General features: G+C 31.3%; 1 protein-coding gene and 1 pseudogene across 1 annotated transcript; both read right to left on the reverse strand.

The window, feature by feature from the left end:
• Nucleotides 1-1,629: 1,629 nt before the first annotated feature.
• Nucleotides 1,630-9,189, reverse strand: LOC135949082 (ryncolin-1-like). Its single transcript, XM_065498542.1, has 6 exons — nucleotides 9,066-9,189; nucleotides 8,907-9,004; nucleotides 5,398-5,438; nucleotides 3,867-3,912; nucleotides 1,917-2,456; nucleotides 1,630-1,852 (listed from the first exon to the last, which is right to left on the reverse strand). Exons 1-6 carry the CDS (start codon nucleotides 9,153-9,155, stop codon nucleotides 1,729-1,731), a joined length of 939 nt encoding a protein of 312 aa, XP_065354614.1. The 5' UTR covers nucleotides 9,156-9,189; the 3' UTR covers nucleotides 1,630-1,728.
• A 7,339-nt stretch (nucleotides 9,190-16,528) lies between these two features.
• On the reverse strand, nucleotides 16,529-19,480 carry LOC135964281 (ryncolin-2-like; annotated as a pseudogene).
• Between the last annotated feature and the right edge of the window lie 1,937 nt (nucleotides 19,481-21,417).

The raw sequence follows: 21,417 nt of genomic DNA on the forward strand, positions 1-21,417 counted from the left end.
CTCTTGTCCATTATATAATGTGTAATAACAATTTTGTCTTGAAAGAGAATTTGCTAGACATTTAAGCTTTCAGATATAAAATACTCTATTTCATTTTGAACCACTTGATATTGGCAATTGTTATTTGTTCTTTTAATACTGCACAATTCTTGAGTATGTTGAAAAGCTAAATGAAAATCAGTAATGATTTAAAATGAAAATGGTTCACAAATATAAATTTAGCCTTTTTATTTACTCTTTAGTCTCGAAATTTATAGCCTTTTTTAATTTCAAAAAAGGCTATTTTGAAATTAAGAAAAGGCTAGAAAAAAGCCACGAAGCTAAAACCAAAATTTCGAGGCTAAAGAGTAAATAAAAAGGCTAAATTTAGCCTCAAAAAGGCTAAACTGGCAACACTGGCTGTAATAGCAAACTGTAACATATCTGTGGGCATTATTAAATAAAAGCTTTCAGTTGATTTGATCGTAAGTTGGCAACGCTGTATTCGAATATTCAGTTAAAGAACATTGTAGAAAGTACACCACAGATGGCGTATGTATTAGTAAGATCTAGAATATTCGAATTTTGACAGTTAAAGAACAATCTAGAGTGCAGATGGCAGTGTTATAAATAGTGGCAGAGGTTGCAACCGTGAGTGAGTTTATCAGAGACGCTTTTCGAATAAACATCAACTGAGTGCCTTAAAGTGTGTTGTGTTTTTCAAGTAAATTCGTGTACATTATAAATTTTGTCTGTATTTCTGCGAATTTATAAACGTGTATAAAAAACATTGAGTGACTATTTAATTCTGTTGTTGTTGTACATTTGAATAAATAAATAGTTGTTACCATTTTCAAACTACTAAACGGCTTTTATTTGCAATCAAAAGTATCCGGTTTATTTAAAGGAAATAAACCAAACGTTTTGAAAAGGTTAAAACGTAACAATACTTTTCACATCATTTTACATATTGTGGTGGTTTATTCCTTAATCAATTTCGAAAAGGAAATCGTTAGTTTTTGTATGCTGTTATCATCCAAACCACAAAATAATAATAATGGTTATTTTCGTTAAAGTCGGTTTTATTTTAAAAGAGAACTATTGTTTTTAACGTCCCATAAGCAATATTTTATGTTGTCTAAACTTTAGATTCACAATTGACTTATATAGGTACAATGGGCGTGGCACCTCCCAGACGAAGTAAATTTTATTAACCCTCTAACCGGCCAATTTTATTTTGAGGTAAAAGAATATACCAGGTTATTGTTTGAATAAAAAGAAAATACGTGAGAATAAAAAAAAACAAATGACAAGTGCATGTTCATATTTATTACAATAAGTAAATTGTGTATCTCTTTACACATATTTACCGTTATAACGGGAGAAATATGCAAATAAAGCAGCATTACATACATTTAACATACCCCGCCTAAAGGCAGCCTTGCCGGTTAGAGTGTTAATAGCTACCGAGCGAAGCCGGGGTCAGTTAGTTTTCTTATAAAATACTTAAATTTTTTTTAGCGAAAATTCCCAAATTATGCGGCCATACATGAGACCGTAATATTCCATAATGTCAACGCTCGGCCACATGTTGAAATAACTGCTAAAAGGTATTAAGAAAGAAGTGGTTGGGAAGTAGAAATAACAAACTTTTATAAACTCTTGCCACTCATGGTGAAGGATATAAAAAAAACAATTTATTGGAAATTTGTAATAACTATGTAGAATTAACTACTTTTATGTATTTATTTATATAATTCTACTGCGACGTATCATCATTTTAACATAAGCTAAAGATACAGTATGACCTCGAAATGCTTTCCAATTAATGCCCTTGCCAAAAGTATTGTCGCCATATTTGCCATTAAGATTACTATAAAAAAAATATGTAAATAAATGGATTAAATACACATTCTTCATAACAAAATATTCCATACCTATTATGACAATATGTATACCACCAGGCTCCTGTATACGACACCGCACAACTGCCATTCGGTTGCTCATCATGGTCACGATCTTTTGTAGAAAATTTCATGCCAATATGTCGTTGCAGGGAATTTCCAGCTGTCCCAGAGTATTTGCCCAATCTTTTCAGTTTATACGATTCGGTTTCATTGCCTATTGCAAAGGCATCATATTTGGCAAACACTCTAGTGGCATTAACATCTTCCATAACAATCATCAACTCCTGCGGACCATTGAAGTTTGTAAGAGCGTGTAATTTTTTCAAGCCAATAAAGAACTCGCCCTCTATGTCACCAAAACCCTTTTCATAGTCCAGCCAATCACGATAGAAATCCTCGGAACCATCCTGACGTCTTTGTATTAACAACCAATCCCCACTTTCGGTTTCATCATCGCAGGCCACATGGAAGGGTTCATTGCTGTATTGTTCGATTTGAATTTTGTAAATTCCACTTCGTTTGGTGCATGCTGTGGCTGTGGCACAATCTTTGGGCAGAGCTATTTTATAGCTTTAAAAGAGGTTTATTAAATGTATAATCTTCAATGCTAAGTATTTGTGTCATTCATTCCATGAAAGATTTATACAAAGAAAAATTTTTTTGGGGGTGTGTCTTCAGATTTTGTTAAAATTTGGGGCTCAAATACGATATGGAGCCATTTTGATATTTAAATTTTTAATTTTTCTTTGCATTCTCTTGCAATTCATAATTTTCTGATACAGTTTTCATAAATGTCAGAAAATCAAAATTGGTGAATAAAATCGCGAGTTTTTCAAAATTTTAAATTTAAATTGAAAATGTCTAATTGTCTCCATGGGGTATATATTAGGGACGGTTAACTGTTCGAATAATTTAAAATTGCCGATTTTCAAATAACAAATAAATTAATTTGTGTCCATTAACCGATTAACCGAAATTCCTTTTTTTGGACTTTAAAAAAATGTTTTGTATTTATTTTTCTTTTTAAATTCAAATACAAATTTCAAATTAAAATTAGATATTTTTTGAACATCCAATAAACATGATTAGTGAGTATGTATAACAACTGACATATTTAATTTACATGTCTTTGATACTTTGTTTGTATTTACATGTATAGACGATTTTTTTTTTGAAAAGAGTCTTTTATCATAATTAATCAAAATATAAAACAATCCAAAAAGGATTATTCTTTATCATGCTTTTGATTTCTCCAACATATACAATCAGCGAAAGAGTTTTTTTCCAAGAAAAGTTTTATTAAATCTAAAGAAAAAAATTGTTTAAATTGTTTTATAAAAAAATTATTTCAGAAGATCTCACTAAAACCTTAAACAACTCATTTGCTCATTTGCTGCAACAACGTCATAATTAAAAAAAAGTCGTTTCGAGAAAAACGTCTTTGAATGTTCTATGACATTTTACTATTTCTTAAATAAATTTTCAACAAATCATGCGATTTCAGAAATATAAATAGTAGATGTTAATATCTTTCTAATCTGTATTTAACCCAAATTTTTACTTATCAAATATACGAGAAAACATGAATTTTAATTTTGATGTTTTTTTGAAAACTGATAAAACTATATAAAAGGTTATATTACTCAGTTCAAAAAACATGGATTTTGAGTTATGACGTTGTTGCAGCAAATAGGCGATATGTTTACAAAAATGATCTCAAATACCTTATTTGCTGTATTTTATGTAAAATGTAAAATTCGTTGTGTATTTTCAATCTAATATTAAAATATAAATTATTCGGTTAATCGAATAATTTTAAATTAACCGATTATTAACCGAATAAATCTAAACCCGATTAACCGATTAATCCAGAAACCCGATTAATGAATAACCTAGTATATACATATGTACAAAAAATTAACATAATCTGAAGACATTTTTGGGTGATGTACGGTGGAATGGATAATAAAATATTCTTACCATTTTTCGGGCATTTTGTCAACACGGACATCGAAAAATGGCAAATCTGGGAATGAAATAAAAGGTTGTTAAATTGTAAGTAAAGTAATTTCATAATAAAACATAATGAGTATCGCCCAGTCAATAAGTATGGTTAGGAAACAGCTCAAAATAAAGTCAAAGATTATCCGTTTATTGCTTTAAGTCACTTTAAAAAGCTTAAGGGACAAAATGTCGTAAAAAGATCACTTTAGAGCCGATCGTAAAATAAATGGTAATAAATACATTACATCTACATAAATTATAAGTCGGATTCCTTAGCTACTTGGAACAGTATAGAGGGGGAGTTGAACTTTTAGAATATTGTCTTTAGAAGTATGTATAAGTTACGAGGATCCGTGACTTTTTGAATGAAACACAGGTTTTCAGATAAAAAAAATCATTTTATTTTTCAACACAGTCTCCTCTGAGCTCTGTGCACTTTGTCCAATTTTTTCATCCCTTTCAACAGATAAGATTTGTCGAGGTAAACAAAATGGGTAACTTTTGTGAAATGATTTCATCGTTGTAGTCAAATATCTTTCCGTCGAGATGTTTCTTCGGAGCTAATTCCGGAGAATAGGGCAGAAGAGAGAGCATTTCATAGCCTAATTCATGGATTGTTGCCAAGGAAACTGCCTTTTGTGCAGCCTATTGTGCGCAAACGTAGCAGGCATCTTGCGGAAAGCTTTCTCATTAATCTCATTGATCATTCTAAATTGAAACCATATCTGATCGGCCAACACCATATCGTGATGTAGAGACCTCAAATGCGCATACAAAACGTTTTGCATCATCCGTGTTTGTACGATGACACCTAAATTCAGTAAACCACTTTTTTACCATTGAAATATTAATCATGCTTAGCCTTAATTTGGGTGATGGTTTTTTTCCGCAAAAAACAATGCTTAATAACAGACGAAATTCACGAAATTCACGTCCCGAGCAGCTTGTTCAAATGTTGGAGTCAACTGACAGACGCCTGTTGACAGGAGTGCGGACTTATTGACCCATCCCCATATTAACACAGCCTACAGTGGGCCATAGTAACATTAGCAAACATAAGTCGATTTTATAGATTATTACAATGACGAAGGACAACAAAAATCATGCTTACATGCTATAAAAAAGGCAATTAGTTAAGACAACAATGCAAGTAAGTCCAAACATTTTATTGTTTTTCCAAAATTTAGAAAATGAACAAGGCCAGATATTTTTTTAAAACCTTAAAACTGAATCTTCCAAAGACAATATTCTTATAGTCTAAATCCTCCTCTAATATAAGCCGAATATTTCTTTGAATATTTCTTGTTATTTGATCAATTTGGAAAAAGAAACAACGTCCCTCTTTAAAGCATTAAAAACTATTTCTGATATTTTAAGCCATGAGTACGGGATCATAGTTAATATAAATAAAATATAAAGCTTGTGTTGATTAGTATGATTAGTTTTTTTTAAAGACAGATTGACTTTATAGGATATATATTTCAATAAAAACATAAAATTATCTTACCATTATGTATAGATTTATTCGTATCCCGATAGACTTCTTTGCTGTCAATTGGAAAAAAAAACTTTAAAATTTAATATAGATTATAGAGCACCGATATTCAAAAATGCCAAATCAAAAAAATGTACTAAGTATATTCATATACGGCCACAATGAAATTCACTAATCCACTTTTTTACCATTGAAATTGTTGGTGCAGAGTTCGTAGTTTTATCAAGTTTAGCATTAGTTGAGTGGTGTTTCTTTTCCGCAAAAAATAACGCTTAATAAGCAGACGAAATTCACATTTATCCCATTTTTCAAGTAACAAGGTAGTCTGCTATCAATGGCTGTCAAACATAAATTAAATAACGCAGCTTGTTCAAATTTTGACATGAGTCAACTGACAGATGCCTGTTGAGAGGAGCAGTGTTGCGTTTTCAGTTAAGAGCTTTAAAATTCGCGGACTTATTGACCTACAGTTTTATTTCCAAGATTTTCACCCCCATTTTCTCAATATCTTGTTATCGTTTTTCGTAACGATAAACTTCAAATTAACATTTTTTTTGTATGAGTACTGTCAGTTTATCGTCACGATAAAAAATAACCAGAGATTGAGAAAATCGGGGTTAGTCTTGTAATTTTTTATGTTGCGTTACACTTTTTTAAAGGCCGTTGATATGACTTTTATTGATATACTAGCTGAAATGTCTTGCAACAACAGAGTACATGTAAACCAATGTACATATTTTGAGTTTTTATATAAGTAATACAATCATAGAGAATAGACATAGAGCGGAAACTCTCCTGTCAAAGACCTAACTCAGTTGTCAAAAACCTAAGTGGTGAGAATATATTAGTAGAAAAAACTATGTGAAAACAAAAACAACACTCGTACGTGTGATTATTTTGAGTAATTTTTTTGTTTGAGTTTCTTTTCTAGTTTCCGCTCTATGTTCTCTATGAATACAATTTTGTTCAGAAATATGAGTAATCACAGATCGAGCTGCTTATCTTGAATAAACGCTTATTGGCCAAGTTATTAGCGAATTTAGATATTTCAACTTTTTATATAAAAAATCGATTTTTGTACAGAAATGCGAGTGATCACAGATCGAGCTCCTTTTCTTGATTAAACGCTTATTGGCCAAGTTATTAGCGAATTTAGATATTTTGAGTTTTTATATACAAAATCGATTTTTTGTCAGAAATATAAGTGATCACAGATCGAGCTCTTTTTCTTGATTAAACGCTTATTGGCCAAGTTATTAGCGAATTAAGATATTTTGAGTTTTTATAAAAAAAATCGATTTTTGTTCAGTAATGAGAGTGATCACAGATCGAGCTCCTTTTCTTGATTAAACGCTTATTGGCCAAGTGATTAGCGAATTTAGATATTTTGAGTTTTTATATTAAAAATCGAATTTTTGGTCAGAAATATGAGTAATCACAGATCGAGCTCCTTTTCTTGATTAAACTCTTATTGGTCAAGTTATTAGCGAATTTAAGCTATTGTGAGTTTTTATATAAGTAATCGAATATTGGTCTGAAATATGAGTGATCACAGTTCGATGTTTTTGCAAATGTTTTTGGACGTGGACAACAAACTTTTTCGGACTATTGCGAACATTAAAAAAAAGAATTAGCCAAATCGGTCCAGGCGTCCTGCGATTTTGGATATATCGGAAAAAAATTGGGGTGGTCAATATTTCTTTCAGTAAAAACATAAACTGGATTACTATGAACATTGAAACAAAAAATTAACCAAATCGGGGCAGCCGTTTTCCGATTTTGGATAAATCGTTAAAAGTGGGCGTAAAAGTGAGCATGGTCAATTTTTTATTGCGTAAGAGCCTAAGTTGGACTATGACCAAAATTTTAAACAAAAATTTGTCTAAATCGGTCCGGCCGTTCTCAACTGATGCAATTACCAACGAACGACATTTGATTTTTATACTCTACACCACCATAGTGGGGAGGGTATTATGCGTTTGTGCAGATGTTTGTAACGCCCAAAAATATTAGTCTAACACCCACCTTAAAGTATACCGATCAACTTAGAATCACTTTCTGAGTCGATTAAACGATGTCCGTCCGTCCGTCTGGTTGGCTGGCTGGCTGTCCATGTAAACCTTGTGCGCAGAGTACAGGTCGCAATTTTGAAGATATTTCGATAAAATTTGGTACATATTATTTTTTTGGCCCAAGGACCAAGTCTATTGAAACTGGCTGAAATCGGTCCATTATTTCACCTAGCCACCATACAAATGTCCCCTCGAAATTGGACTTTATCGGCCATAAATGTTTAATTTATCTATGTATCTACACAAATTTCGCTCCAAATATATATTTATATATACAAAATTCATGTCACCAAATTTTGTTACGATCGGTCCATAATTAGTCATAGCTCCCATATAGACCCGCTTTCGAAAATCACTTTAACGTGCATAAATCGCTTAAAAATTTTGGTATACACACAAAATTCAACATACTTAACTTTAAAATAGACATAAATCACACCACCTAATTTTATGGTGATCGGTCCATAATTGGTCATAGCTCCCATATAAGTCCCACTTCCGAAAATCACCCACGAATATAAATTATTGATATTTTAAAAGAAAAATATTTTTATACATTTACTTGGTGTAGGGTATTATATGGTCGGGCTTGACCGACCATACTTTCTTACTTGTTATTTATATAGATTGTTCTTAGCAAAATGTGTCCCCAATAATTTAGATAGCCATTTCTTGAATCTTTCGAAATGCAAGTTACAATGAATGTTTTGTAACTCGAAACATAAAATTTTTGACTTTTTTGCAAAATCAAAAACTGGACCCCTTTTCAAATTTTTTTTTGCTCAAAAGAAAGCTTAGATATTTTTATTGAAGAACTTTTTGGTCGCTTGGTGATATGCGAGTGGGATATATGTATATCAAAATAAATATTTTGTAACTCAAGACATAAAATTTTTGATTTTTTTTTTTGGCAAAATCGATTTTTTTTTAAAAATGGTCCCTTTTTCAAATTTTTTTTTGCTCAAAAGAAAGCTTACTTCCATTCCTTTAAGAAGTTTTTGGTAGCTTAGTGGGATATCTATCAAAATAAATATTTTGTCACTCAAGACATCAAATTTTTGACTTTGTATATATTTTGGGTAAAGTATCAATGTGGTCTTAGTTTTTTGCTTATATCTCAGCCATTAAAGGGTCCATTTTGCTTATTTTCAGTACAAACATTTTGATGACTATATCCGATATATAGATACCATACGCGATTCCGAAGGTCTTTAATACCAAATTTTATCAAAATATTACAAAATAATAACTTGTACTTTGTTTACATGCACCGAAAGCCAGACAGATGGACGGACATCGTTTAATCGACTCAGAAAGTGACTCAATTGGTATATTTTAAGGTAGGTGTTATATACCAGACGTTCACCACACTAGTGAACATAGTTTAACCAAAATTCCCTTTGGCATGTTTTGAATATAAATTCTCATTATACTTCTTTAATATATTACTTTGAGCTCAGATCTTTAACCATGCTTTTGATATCCTCAAAATCATTGAATAATTTTTTTAGAGCACGTTCTCCGCCTTCAATAATGATTTTGTTACACTGCAAAATTTATGGTTTTTAGCTTATTTTTACAAAAATTAATAGAATTTCCACTAAATACCTCATCTGCATCAGCTTTTATAGTTGAACATTTAAAAAAAATTATAATAATTACAAATAAAGAATACGAATATGTTTTTAAATAAAACATTTTATGTCTTAATCTGTTGCCCTGATGTGAAGTCTTTGAATACTAAAAAACAACTAAACATATTGGTACTAGCAATAAATAAATTAAATTTTTGTTATAAATTATTTAATTATATTTACACCATTTACTATAGCAATGGGGAGTATTACAAAACGTGAGTATTATTGTTAAAAAATAAATATAGTGAACAATAATTTTATATTTTACAGTCTTTAGTTGTTTAAGGCATAGAGAAATATACATAGAGCGGAAACTCTCCTGCAAAGACCTAACTCAGTTGTCAAAAACCTAAGTGGTGAGAATGTATTAGTAAAAAAAACTATATGAAAACAACAAAAAAAAACACTCGTATGTGTAACCGTTTTGAATCATTTTTTGTTTGAGTATTATTCTAGTTTCCGCTCTATGTATATTTTCTCTATGATCAGGCCCTTAAAATCAAACATTTTACGAGAATGTAAATGAGTTTTAAGTAAGCAGTTATACATAGTATATCAGATAATAAATAAGTCATTATTAAAATACTTCAAAGTAATGTAGATGGTATATAGTAGTCAATGCTTTGTGATTTATTCTACAGTTGCAAGTCATTAGCAAGTTTTTGCCACGTCATATTAAATATTTACTTTATTTCGTTAACACTATTTGCCTTTCAGAAGCTATTGTCATAATTTCTTTCATTTGGAAATGGTGTTAATGTTTTTTAAGCTAAATATGATGATGATTATCTCAAATATGACTACAGATGAACTTTTGGGTGAATCCCCGCTAATTTCTTATCAATATTAATTTGTGAAATGAAATTTTAAGAAATGTATACGATTAAATGACACAATCAATGGTGGAGAGTAAAAATTGTCAATTATTCGAGTTTAATTTTAATAGAATAGAAGTATATATTTTTTTTATTCGAGTGATCGATTAATTTTTGAAATGTTCTGGATTATTCGAATGAATAATATGTACAAATTATTATACGAGTAACTATTCGAAATCTATTTACAAACAAACTAAATTTCAATAATTTGTTAAAAATTTATTAAAATTATGTGATACATAAATATGGGGGTATATTGACTTCGTCATTCCATTTGTAACATATCGAAATATTGGTCGTACAAACAAAAAGTATACAGTGAGGCCTTGATTATTCGTGATTCGATTAACCGGCAACCTCAATTAACCGGGAAGGAAAATTTAAATATTTTTGGATCGATTTAATTTTTTTCCATCGATTAACTGTAATTATCTTTATTATCCGGGATTATAAGCATAATTTTTTTTTTCGATTATCTTTGAACAATCAATTTGAACAATGTGAATAAAACAAAAAAGGGGAATTCCCTCTATTGCATGCGATGATTCGGAAGCATAAACATATGACATAGAAGTGCGGATTGTTAGTATTATATACATTACCGAAACCTTACAATTTTAAAGACTGCTGAATAACCAAAAATAGATTTAGCTGTTTTTGAATGGTTCCGGAAGGAAAGATTTAAAGGAACTCCAATTTCTGGATTAACAGCGAAGAAAAGGCTAAAATATTTCACTCAAATTCACTCAAGAACGAATCAAGCCAATATAGGATGCTCAGTTCCAAAGTGAAGCGTTACCCAGATAGAGCGTTCTGCTTCGGGTGGGGCAAAACTTCCCAACCACTTCATTCTAAATAGTTTTTAACAAGTTCCATTTAATGGTCTCTCCAGATTTCAGCAGCTCATAATAGGTAGCACCCTTTTGGTCCCACTAAATACAGAGGATTACCTTAGCGCCTTGGATATTTGGCGTCGATTCGGCTGGTTGGCCGGGCTTTACATACGATCTCTTTCGCTTCGGATCATCGTAATGGATCCATATTTCATCGCAAGTAATGATTCAGTGCAAAAATGATTATATCTTATAGCGTCGAAGCAGCGTTTCAGACGTACAAAATCGTCTTTCAAGGTCTCCCAGCTTCATTACGTATGGTACCCAATTTCCCTGCTGCTTGCAAACAACTTAAGAGAGAATTGGGTAAGTTGGAGCTACCGAGGTAACAAAGAAGAATTGAAAGAGATGCTGCTATTGACATCGAATGGAAAAATTCAAAGAACAAACCAGAAATTTCGAAAAACTTCTAGATCAAACTATGAGAAGCTGTTAGCTGAAGTTCAACAAAAGTTCAAGAAACTTCTAGAGTCAACAACGAGAAATTGTTAGCTGATGTTCAAGAAAGTTCTAGAACCAAGAACGAGAAACTATTGACTGAAGTTAAGGAAGAATTTCAAGAAATTTCTAGAGCCACAAATGAAATACCTCAGGAAATTTCGGAAGTTTAAAGAGAAGAGTAAACTGCCCGATCTGAAAAAAATACTAATCTCAGTAACCTCAAGTACAACAAAGGCCCCTACTTTTAATGACAGCGCAACATTTAACGCGTTCAAGTTTCAGTGTGATACAGTTTCCAAGAGAATCTTATGGAAAAATGAAAAAATTCTAAAGAGTTGATTTTGTCCTTGAAAGGAAATGCTGCAGTAGTTCATGAAAGCGTACCCATGAGATGGTTATTAAACGTTTGGTGCACCAGTCTTATCCTGGCGAAAACCATCCGTTGTTGGATCAATTCAAGATTGAAGCATTTGTAATGGTTATTCATGAATCATGATATTCATGTAAAACATGCGGTATGTGCCTCAATTAAGCCAGCAACCGTCTCATTCGCATTGGTATAAGAAAAGGCCAATGTAATCTCTACAGAATACAGAAATATAGGAACACGAGATCTCAAATGAAAGGTAGTACATCTACACCGATTACAACTGCATATGGGGAAAGGTAAATATGTGCCTATTCGGGACGGACAGACATACGTGGGGGGTAGTGTTATGAAATGGCATTATCATTTTGAATTTAATGGTCTGTAATGGCTGCTTGCAACATTCATCAAGCTTATAAACATTTTCATCAGTATAACCTTCCACTTATAAATTTGTTAATACACTCTTATTAACATTGGCCCATAATCATAGTCAGAAATAAAGTATATTTTAAGAGAAATTAAGTCGTCTTTACTTAATAGTGGTCTTAAGGTCTACCATAGACAAGATAAAATATACTTTTGACGTTAAAGTCGACTGTAAATATAAAACCAGCTGAAGCTGCTTTTAACTCATTTAACAACAGCATCAGCTGTTCTTCACCAAGTAAAACTGTTCTACAAAAAGTTAAAAATGTTTATGTTACAAGATATTGGCAGAGATTTTGCAATTATTGAATAGTTATCAATAAAATTAGAACCAAAATATCCTAATTATGATATTAATCTTATTTTTTCCATTTTTCCACCACAATTTGCTTTTTTTTCTTTAGATTTCGCTGTTACTTTTATTGTTTACCTTTTTTGTTTTTTTTTAATATTCTATGTCAGCTGTTCAGCGTTGCCACTTGCCTATATTTTTTTGTATATTGTATGAAAACATTTTCTACATTTGCGGTGGCACCCAGTTAAAGTCGGTTCAATTTAAAACACACTTTAATTTTGACTATAGTTGCAAAATAATTAAAAGCAGTTTTTTATTTTAAAGTTGTTTCTATAAAGAACCGACTTAAGTGTTTGACTATGATTATGGGCCATTGTTTTTAAGTAAAACAACATTAACAGTGAAACAGCTTTAAAAGCTCTAGGTGATTATTGTGGATATAGAGGATAAATTCAAGCTTTTCAGTTATGTACATAATTCTAGAAATTACTAGAAGATGGCGCTGTGTATATACATAAATATTAACAGTTGCTGACGAGTCAGTATATCTAACACTGATATTTTGTAGTAATGGAAAATATAAAAAATAACCTAATCTGGAGAACCAGATGTATCTTTTTACACAAATGATTCGACACAGCTGAATATAACACGCTGTCTTGTTTTTCTTGAAATCATTTTCTCCAATATTTTAATTTATAAATGTATTCGATTATTCGACAATTATCTATATATATAAAAGAGTAACGTTACCGACTGACTGACTGATTCATCATCGCACAGCCCAAACGGCTGAAGCTAGAATCACGAAATTTTAACTGTGGGTTCCTCCCTCCCCAAAACGATCCGATAAGAAGGGATTTTTGGAAATTCGAACGTTTAGGTAAAAAAGGGTAAAAACGGGTAAATTCGGTAACCTTATATCTTCAAAACTAATAAAGATACAAAAAATCTTAAAATAGCATGTTACTCCATTTAAAAAATAAGCTGACAGGTGTTTCGTACTTTTTGGAAATTCGAAACTTTTAGGGGAGAAAACGGGTAAAAACTGTATTTTGGTACTTTTTTGCACCCTATGTATCTTTTAAACCAATAAACATAGAAACAAGTTTTAAATCGTATTCTTTAATTAACAAAAAATAAAAAATATAAGTTTGGTACTTTTTGGAAATTCGAACCTTTAAGGGATAAAAATTGTGTTAATTTTTGGTACTTTTTCATAAAATATGTTTTTCTATAATTTGACATAGACATACGAATATTTTATTATGAGCCACCACCACGTTACAGAAATTTATTTGAATGAAATTGTACCACCTCAATGGGGATAAAAAAGGTACCAAAAAGGGGATAAAATCGGGAAAATACATTATATTTGAAATTATTAAGCCAATTTTGATAATTTTTTTTAACGTTGGTTCCTGGATTCATACAAAAATTAACTAACAGCGTGTTATTTGGAACTCGAGTACCAAGGTGTATATTGGGCCAAATCCGGGTAAACAGTTTGGTACTTTTTTTAAAACATATTTATTCTTGGGCACATTAACACAGATTTTAATATTTTGATAGATGCCTGTAGCATAAACAATTTTGGCAAAATGGAATATTTTTAAATTTCAAACTTGAGGGGTGTTCAAGTAAGAAAAGGGAAATTGGTACTTTTCTCCTAATGGTACTTTTTTAAAATTTAAAATTATTTCAGTTATCGACATTAATGTTAGCTGATATGTATTTGAGTGAAGTTAGTGTTAGGAATAGGGGATAATATTTAGGTACCAAAATGTGTGAACTGTACTATAGGTACTTTTTTGTTCATCTAATGGTACTTTTTTGAAATTTCTATAATAATGGACTTAGAAACATGAAATTAAACATATATGGTCCTAAGTGAGTGAGAATTCTAGCGGGAGACTTTTTGGTACTTTTTCTTTATTGGAATGGTACTTTTTGTAATTTCTTCACCAATGAACCTAGAAACATGAAATAAAGCTTATATATAAACCGAGTGATTGGAAAACCACAAGTGTGGGTTTTTTGGTACTTTTTCTATATTCTAATGGTACTTTTTTGAATTTTCTATAACTATGGACTTAGAAACATGAAATTAAGCATATATGGTCATAAGTGAGTGAGAATTCTAGGGGGAGACTTTTTGGTACTTTTTCTTTATTCGATTGGTACTTTTTGTAATTTCTTCACCAATGAACCTAAAAACATGAAATTAAGACCGGAGTGAGTGGGAATCTACAAGTTACTGCTTTTTGGTACTTTTTCTATATTCGAATGGTACTTTTTGAATTTTCTGTAATAATGGAAATAGCAATATGAAGTTAAGCATATATGGTCCTAAGTGAGTGAGAATTCTAGGGGGAGACTTTTTGGTACTTTTTGTTTATTCTAATAGTACTTTTTGGAATTTTCTATAACAATGAACTTAGAAACATGAAATTAAGCATATATGGTCCTAAGTAAGTGAGAATTCTATGGGGAGACTTTGTGGTACTTTTTCTTTATTCGATTGGTACTTTTTGTAATTTCTTCACCAATGAACCTAGAAACATGAAATAAAGCTTATATGGAACCGAGTGAGTGGGAAACTACAAGTGGGTGCTTTTTGGTACTTTTTCTATATTCTAATGGTACTTTTTGAATTTTCTATAATATAATGGACCTAAATATGAAATTAAGCGTATATGGTCCTTAGTGATTGAAAATTCAAGCGGATACCTCATGGTACCTTTTGTTTATTCTAATGATACTTTTTTTTAATTTTCTATAGCAATGGACTTAAAAACATGAAATTAAGCATACATGGTCCTAAGTGAGTTAGAATTCTAGGGGAGACTTTTTGGTACTTTTTCTTTATTCGAATGGTACTTTTTGTAATTTCTTCACCAATGAACCTAGAATCATGAAATAAAGCTTATATGAACCCGAGTGACTGGAAAACCACAAGTGTATACTTTTTAGTACTTTTTCTATATTATAATGGTACTTTTTTGAATTTTCTATAACAATGGACTTAGAAACACGAAATTAAACATATATGGTCCTAAGTGAGTGAGAAGTCTAGGGGGAGAATTTTTGGTACTTATTCTTTATTCAAATGGTACTTTTTGTAATTTCTTCACCAATGAACCTAGAAACATTAAATAAAGATTATACGGACCCGAGTGGGTGAGCAACTACAAGTGGGTGCTTTTTGGTACTTTTTCAATATTCTAATGGTACTTTTTGAATTTTCTATAACATAATGGACCTAGAAATATGAAATTAAGCGTATATGGTCCTAAGTGATTGAAAATTCAAGCGGATACCTCATGGTACTTTTTGTTTATTCTAATGGTACTTTTTTTTTAATTTTCTATAGCAATGGACTTAAAAACATGAAATTAAGCATACATGGTCCTAAGTGAATTAGAATTCTAGGGGAGACTTTTTGGTACTTTTTCTTTATTCGAATGGTACTTTTTGTAATTTCTACACCAATGAATCTAAAGCCATGAAATTAAGCTTATATGGACCCGAGTGAGTGGGAAACCACAAGTGGGGGATTTTTGGTACTTTTTATATATTCTAATGGTACTTTTTTGAATTTCCTATAATAATGGACCTAGACTTTCCAAAAAATCGAAGAATTTCAAAACCGCGGTTTCGGTTTTAAAAAATTAAAAACCGATCGGTTTCGGTTTTGTGATAATTTATTAAATCTTAAGTATTATAGAAACAAAATTAGTTGATAATATAGGAAATGATATATAAATCTAAAATTCAAGCTTGACGGGTTATGGTTTAGTGAATGCGAATTTAAAAGTGATAATCAATGGTACTATTTCCTTATTGCAATGGTACTTTTTGAATATTTTATAATAATAAACATAAAAATTTAAAATTAGGAACACATTTTGCATTTTCTATAATAATGGACCCAGAAATATGAAATTAGACATTTACAATTAGATTCACAAAGTGAGACTTGATAGTACTATTTCTTTCTTCTAATTGGGGTGGCGAAGCGCACCGGGTCAGCTAGTTGATCGAATAAATTTGTATTCTAAATTTAAAAATTTTATTCAAATCACAAAGCTATTTATTTCACACAGCATGTAATACAAAAACATTTGATAACTAGATAATTCTACTGCGACGTATCATCATTTTAACATAAGTAAGGGACTCTGTAAATCCTCGATAAGCTTTCCAATTGATGCCCTTGCCACTATTTGTATCACCATATTTTCCATTGAGATTACTGTGAACAAAATTTGTATATGTACATAAATTAACAAATTAGGAATACAAAAATTTTAAAAATATTATTTCAGACCTATTATGACATTCTTTATACCACCAGGCTCCCGTATTAATCACCGCACAATTGCCACTATAAACATCATTGTCACGTTCTTTGGTTGAGAATTTCATGCCAATATGATACTGCAGTGAATTTCCAGCTGTTCCCGAGTATTTTCCCAAACTCTTCGACAAAGGACTCATACTTGGCAAACGCCTTTTTGGCGTTAGCATCTTCCATTATAATCAACAACTCCTGTGGACCATTGTACGTGGTTAGAGCGTGTAATTTTTTCAAACCAACAAAGAACTCTCCATTAATATCTCCGAAACCCTTTTCATAGTCCAGCCATTCTCGGTAAAAATCCTCCGAACCATCCTGTCGCCTTTGTATTAACAACCAATCACCATTTTTGGTTTCAGCATCACAGGCCACATGGAAGGGTTCTGAGCTATATTGCTCGATTTGGATTTTGTAAATGCCACAGAGTTGATGTTTTACTTTAAAATAAAATTAACTTAAATGTTGTTTCTATTTATATATGGGGGATTTCACGTCAAGTGAACCAATGAACTTTTAAAATCGATCCCACTAAGAGACTAAAAAGCTCTTAAAGGAATGGACCTAAGCTTTCATTTGAGCAAAAAAAAAATTTAAAAAGAGGGACCATTTTGAAAAAAAAGTTCGATTTTGACAAAAAAAAACAAAAATTGTATATCTTGAGTTACAAAACATTTATTTTGCTATATATCCCATTCGCATCCCACTAAGTAAACACGTAGGTCTTAAAGGAATAGACTCAAGCTTTCTTTTGAGCAAAAAAAAAAAAGAAATAAAAAAAGGGACCATTTTAAAAAAAGTTAGATTTTGCAAAAAAAAAAGTCAAAAATTACATATTTTGAGTTACAAAAAATGTCAACAAAGTTTTTTATTTTGCAAAACAAGTCAAAAATTGCATGTTTTGAGTTACAAAACATTTTTTTGATAGATATCGAACTCGCATCCCACTAAGCGAATAAATAGGTCCTCAAGGAATATATCTATGCTTCATTTAAAGAAAAAAAGGGCCAATTTAAAAAAAAACTCAAAAATGTTTTTGAATTCGGAAAAAAATATAAATTTTTTTTTTAATATTTCTTTTCGAAAGACTGAAGAAAGCTAAACTATTTAGGACATATTTTGTTAAGAACAATAGGTAATAATAGTTACTGTGTTTAGATTAAAACAAGTTTGGTTACAAATTTATTCTGGTATTTTGGTACTGTGTTCCAGAATTGTGCAAAAAAGTTTTTAAGTGTAAAACTGATTGTTTAAATTTTATATTTAGTATATATTAGGCCTGGTAAGTTCATTTTTGTTACATAAAGTTATAATATCATTATTCATGTTAAGTGAATTGATATGTAGTCAATAAACATGAGTATGTGGAACGAAAATTTGTAATTTACGAAAAAATTCCAGTAAAACCGTTAAAAATTTGTTTGTTTTAGTTTCAAAATAAATTTTTTTTTGCACTAACTGATTCACATTAAATAGACAAAATTATTACTTTTATCCAAATAGTCTTATGGTCGTGAAAGGGTTAAAAAGACTTTTTTAAAAAAGAATTTATGACTAAATAAATTTTTTTGATGAAAAAAAAAATTCGAATTAAAAATTATTTTTCTCGATTTTGACCCATTGTATATCCAAATAACTATAGCCTTATATACATCGTTGCATACGACTTTGAAATATCATTAGATATTCATATTGCCTATATTAATGGCTTAGTAATCCAGATATATGTAAATCAAAAATAGGGCAAAAATCGAGGTTGTCCCAGTTTTTTCCTTATATCTCAGCTATTTGTGCAACCGGAAGAATTCCCGTTATGTTGATGTATGAATCATGTATGTAAGTTATTTGGGGGCTACAGAAAGTTGTTTTCAATATACAGACGGACAGACGCCATGTCATATCGACTTCGCTATCTATAACGATCCAGAATATATATACTTTGTGGGGTCGCAAATGAAAAATGTAGAAATTACGAACGGAATGACAAACATACCCTTGCCACTCATCGCGAAGGGTTAATAAGTGGACAGTAGACCGTACTTCAAAAAAAAAAGTACGCCGTTCAGCAAGGCAGTTACGAAATTTTTTTTTTATTTTTTTTTGCCGAATGTTGGGGTCGCCTTTTTACAAAATGTGATATATCAATGTTTCTGTCTTCTCGAGACAAAAACATTGAAAGCATCGCAAACGCCAGCATTCAGATCGTCAGATCTTGGCTGGGATCCATGGGATTGACACTAGCTGACCATAAAATAGAGGCGGTTCTGATAAGTAGTCGTAAGGCCAGGGAGTCAATAATGGTCAAAATTGGTACGTGTCGTCAGAGAACAAGAGAATGCCTTAAATATCTTGGGGTCATGATTGATAGGCGTCTATCTTTCAAGGAAAATTTACGGTTCATAGGTACTAAGGCATCAAAAACGTGCGCTGCTTTGTCCAGGATTATGCCGAATACAAGAGGTCCAAAGTACCTCCAAAGGAAGCTGCTCACTGGTGTTGTAAGGAGTATGCATCCCCCGTATGGTCAGATTCATTGAGGTTTTCAACATACGTTGACATAATATCACCTGTATATAGGATTGATTCCCATCGATATACAGGCAACTGCAACACATGATCTCGAGTTGTGTATGGCTAAATGGCAAATCCGATGGACAACAAGTCATAAGGGAATGTGGACCAATACGATGATACATGACATCAGGGCTTGGGTTCATAGGTGCCATGGCGACTTGGACTATTATATTACCCATTTAACTGAGCGGACACGGATGCTTTACGGCTTACCTGCACCGTTTCGGACATGACAGTGTCCCGTTTTGTCCGAGTTGTAGTGGTAATGAGGTGGAAGATGCCCGACATGTTTTCTTCATCTGTCCAGGATTCCAAAATGGCAGGGCGCACTTAAAGAGTATGCTAGGGTATAGAATCGAACCAGCGAACATGGTACCGACAATGTTGACATCTTTGTGTAACTGGACGATTATATGTGAATTTGCTAAATTGGTTCTTGTTGAACTTCGTAGGTTAGAGTGACAAATACCTTTAGTAGTACCACAGGGATGAGTGGGGCAGTGTATCGAGGTGTTTTAGCGTAGTTAGAGTCCCGCACTCCTGGTAATTTGGATGCCAGAGTCTTTCGACGATTTCATTTCGTAAAATAAAAAAAAAAAACATGCATACATATCGTCGTTGATCTGACATGATCGGTTATGTGCAAAATTTTTAAATTTTTTTTTATTGCTCCCTTTGGAACCCTTGGTAATGATACATCTACCCACCAAACCGTTTAATGATATCTTTATTGGTTTAGAAGTTAGCAAAAGTAGCTATGTGTAAAAATTCACATAACCGTTTTTTACAACATTTAAATTTTTGTCAAAAAATGGTCGATGGTTTTAAAAATTTGTATTTTGAAAACTATTAGATTCATAGTCGTTCTATGAAGTAAGTATATCGCGACATTTCCTTAATTTGTGTTTGATTTCACATAAGAATATGTTAGTAATAACCAAATACTTCTACATATTAAACTTTATTTTTTTTCATATTATTGTAAAAGAAATATGGAAGACCAAATTATATTTTAAATGAAGTAACAGGAAGTTTTGAACCAACTGCGGAAAGCGTTGAACACAAGAAGAAGAACACCTGCTGAAAACTGAACAAAAAAAGAATAAATTGGTAATAAAAGAGTTTTAGGTAAAAAGTATGAAGTAAGAATGATTAGACTATTCGAGAAAAGCGTTGCATTCACTTAGCGGAAAAAGCGGACAGAAGTTTGTTATGTGATATTGTTAGTGAAAAAGATTGAAAAATAGTTTTTCAATATTTTTGGATGCAGAATATACATATAAGCCGCATGCGTCAGGCAAGTCCATCAGAACCTAAATGGCTTTGAAAATATTTGGGGAAATTTTAACTCAATAAGGCCATGGAAAAGGATGCAACTGTTAATATTATTTGAGGACTTGTATACTAAGAAAATAAAATTTTGTACCGGCATTCAGATCACTGGAACAACTTTCCGCAAAAAAGAAAGGGAAACAATTGTGGAGGTGAAGAAAAACCATTGCCACTAAAAACCATTGTGCACTAAATAACTGAAAATATATAACGATTACCTCGCATTTTATGATAATTAAATCATTAGCTTTTGATTTACTATATTTAATGTTTTCAATGTTTTGCTTTTAAATACTGAATAAATGTTCTGATTTTAAAATACTAACTAGTAAGAAACTCCTACTCATAAGGATAAACTTAAAATATACTATGTTTTATTTAAAATATTCATTACGTCTTAAAAACAAAACAGTTATGTGTAAGAAAATTTAAAAATAATTTTTAGAAATGTTCCTACAAAATGAGTTATCTGTAGTTTTTTGAAAAATTCTTCTGTAGCTGCCCACTGCCCACTGGCCAATAAGTCATATTTTATTTTCCGAAATACTTAAAGCAATGTTAACCATACTTCGATAGAACGTTTGATTTTTAAAAAAAATTGCAAAGGTAACTACATAAAACGGTTTTTTGCTCTATTATAAATCAAGGAAAAAACTCATATCTGATTTTGTCGAAGCAACGACGATATATAAATATTTTTTCAAAATATATGTGTAATTTATTTTTATTTTACAGCTGTTTGTCAAAATTCACTATA

This window comes from Calliphora vicina, chromosome 1 (assembly GCF_958450345.1).
Source record: "Calliphora vicina chromosome 1, idCalVici1.1, whole genome shotgun sequence".
Taxonomy (NCBI): domain Eukaryota; kingdom Metazoa; phylum Arthropoda; class Insecta; order Diptera; family Calliphoridae; genus Calliphora; species Calliphora vicina.

Coding starts and splice junctions, on each gene's coding strand:
- LOC135949082 (XM_065498542.1), bottom strand. CDS start 9,155: ATGTTTTATTTAAAAACATATTCGTATTCTTTATTTGTAATTATTATA. Junction 9,005..9,065: donor TAAAAGCTGATGCAGATGAG/GTATTTAGTGGA, acceptor TAAATTTTGCAG/TGTAACAAAATCATTATTGA. Junction 5,439..8,906: donor GTTAAAGATCTGAGCTCAAA/GTAATATATTAA, acceptor TCCAATTGACAG/CAAAGAAGTCTATCGGGATA.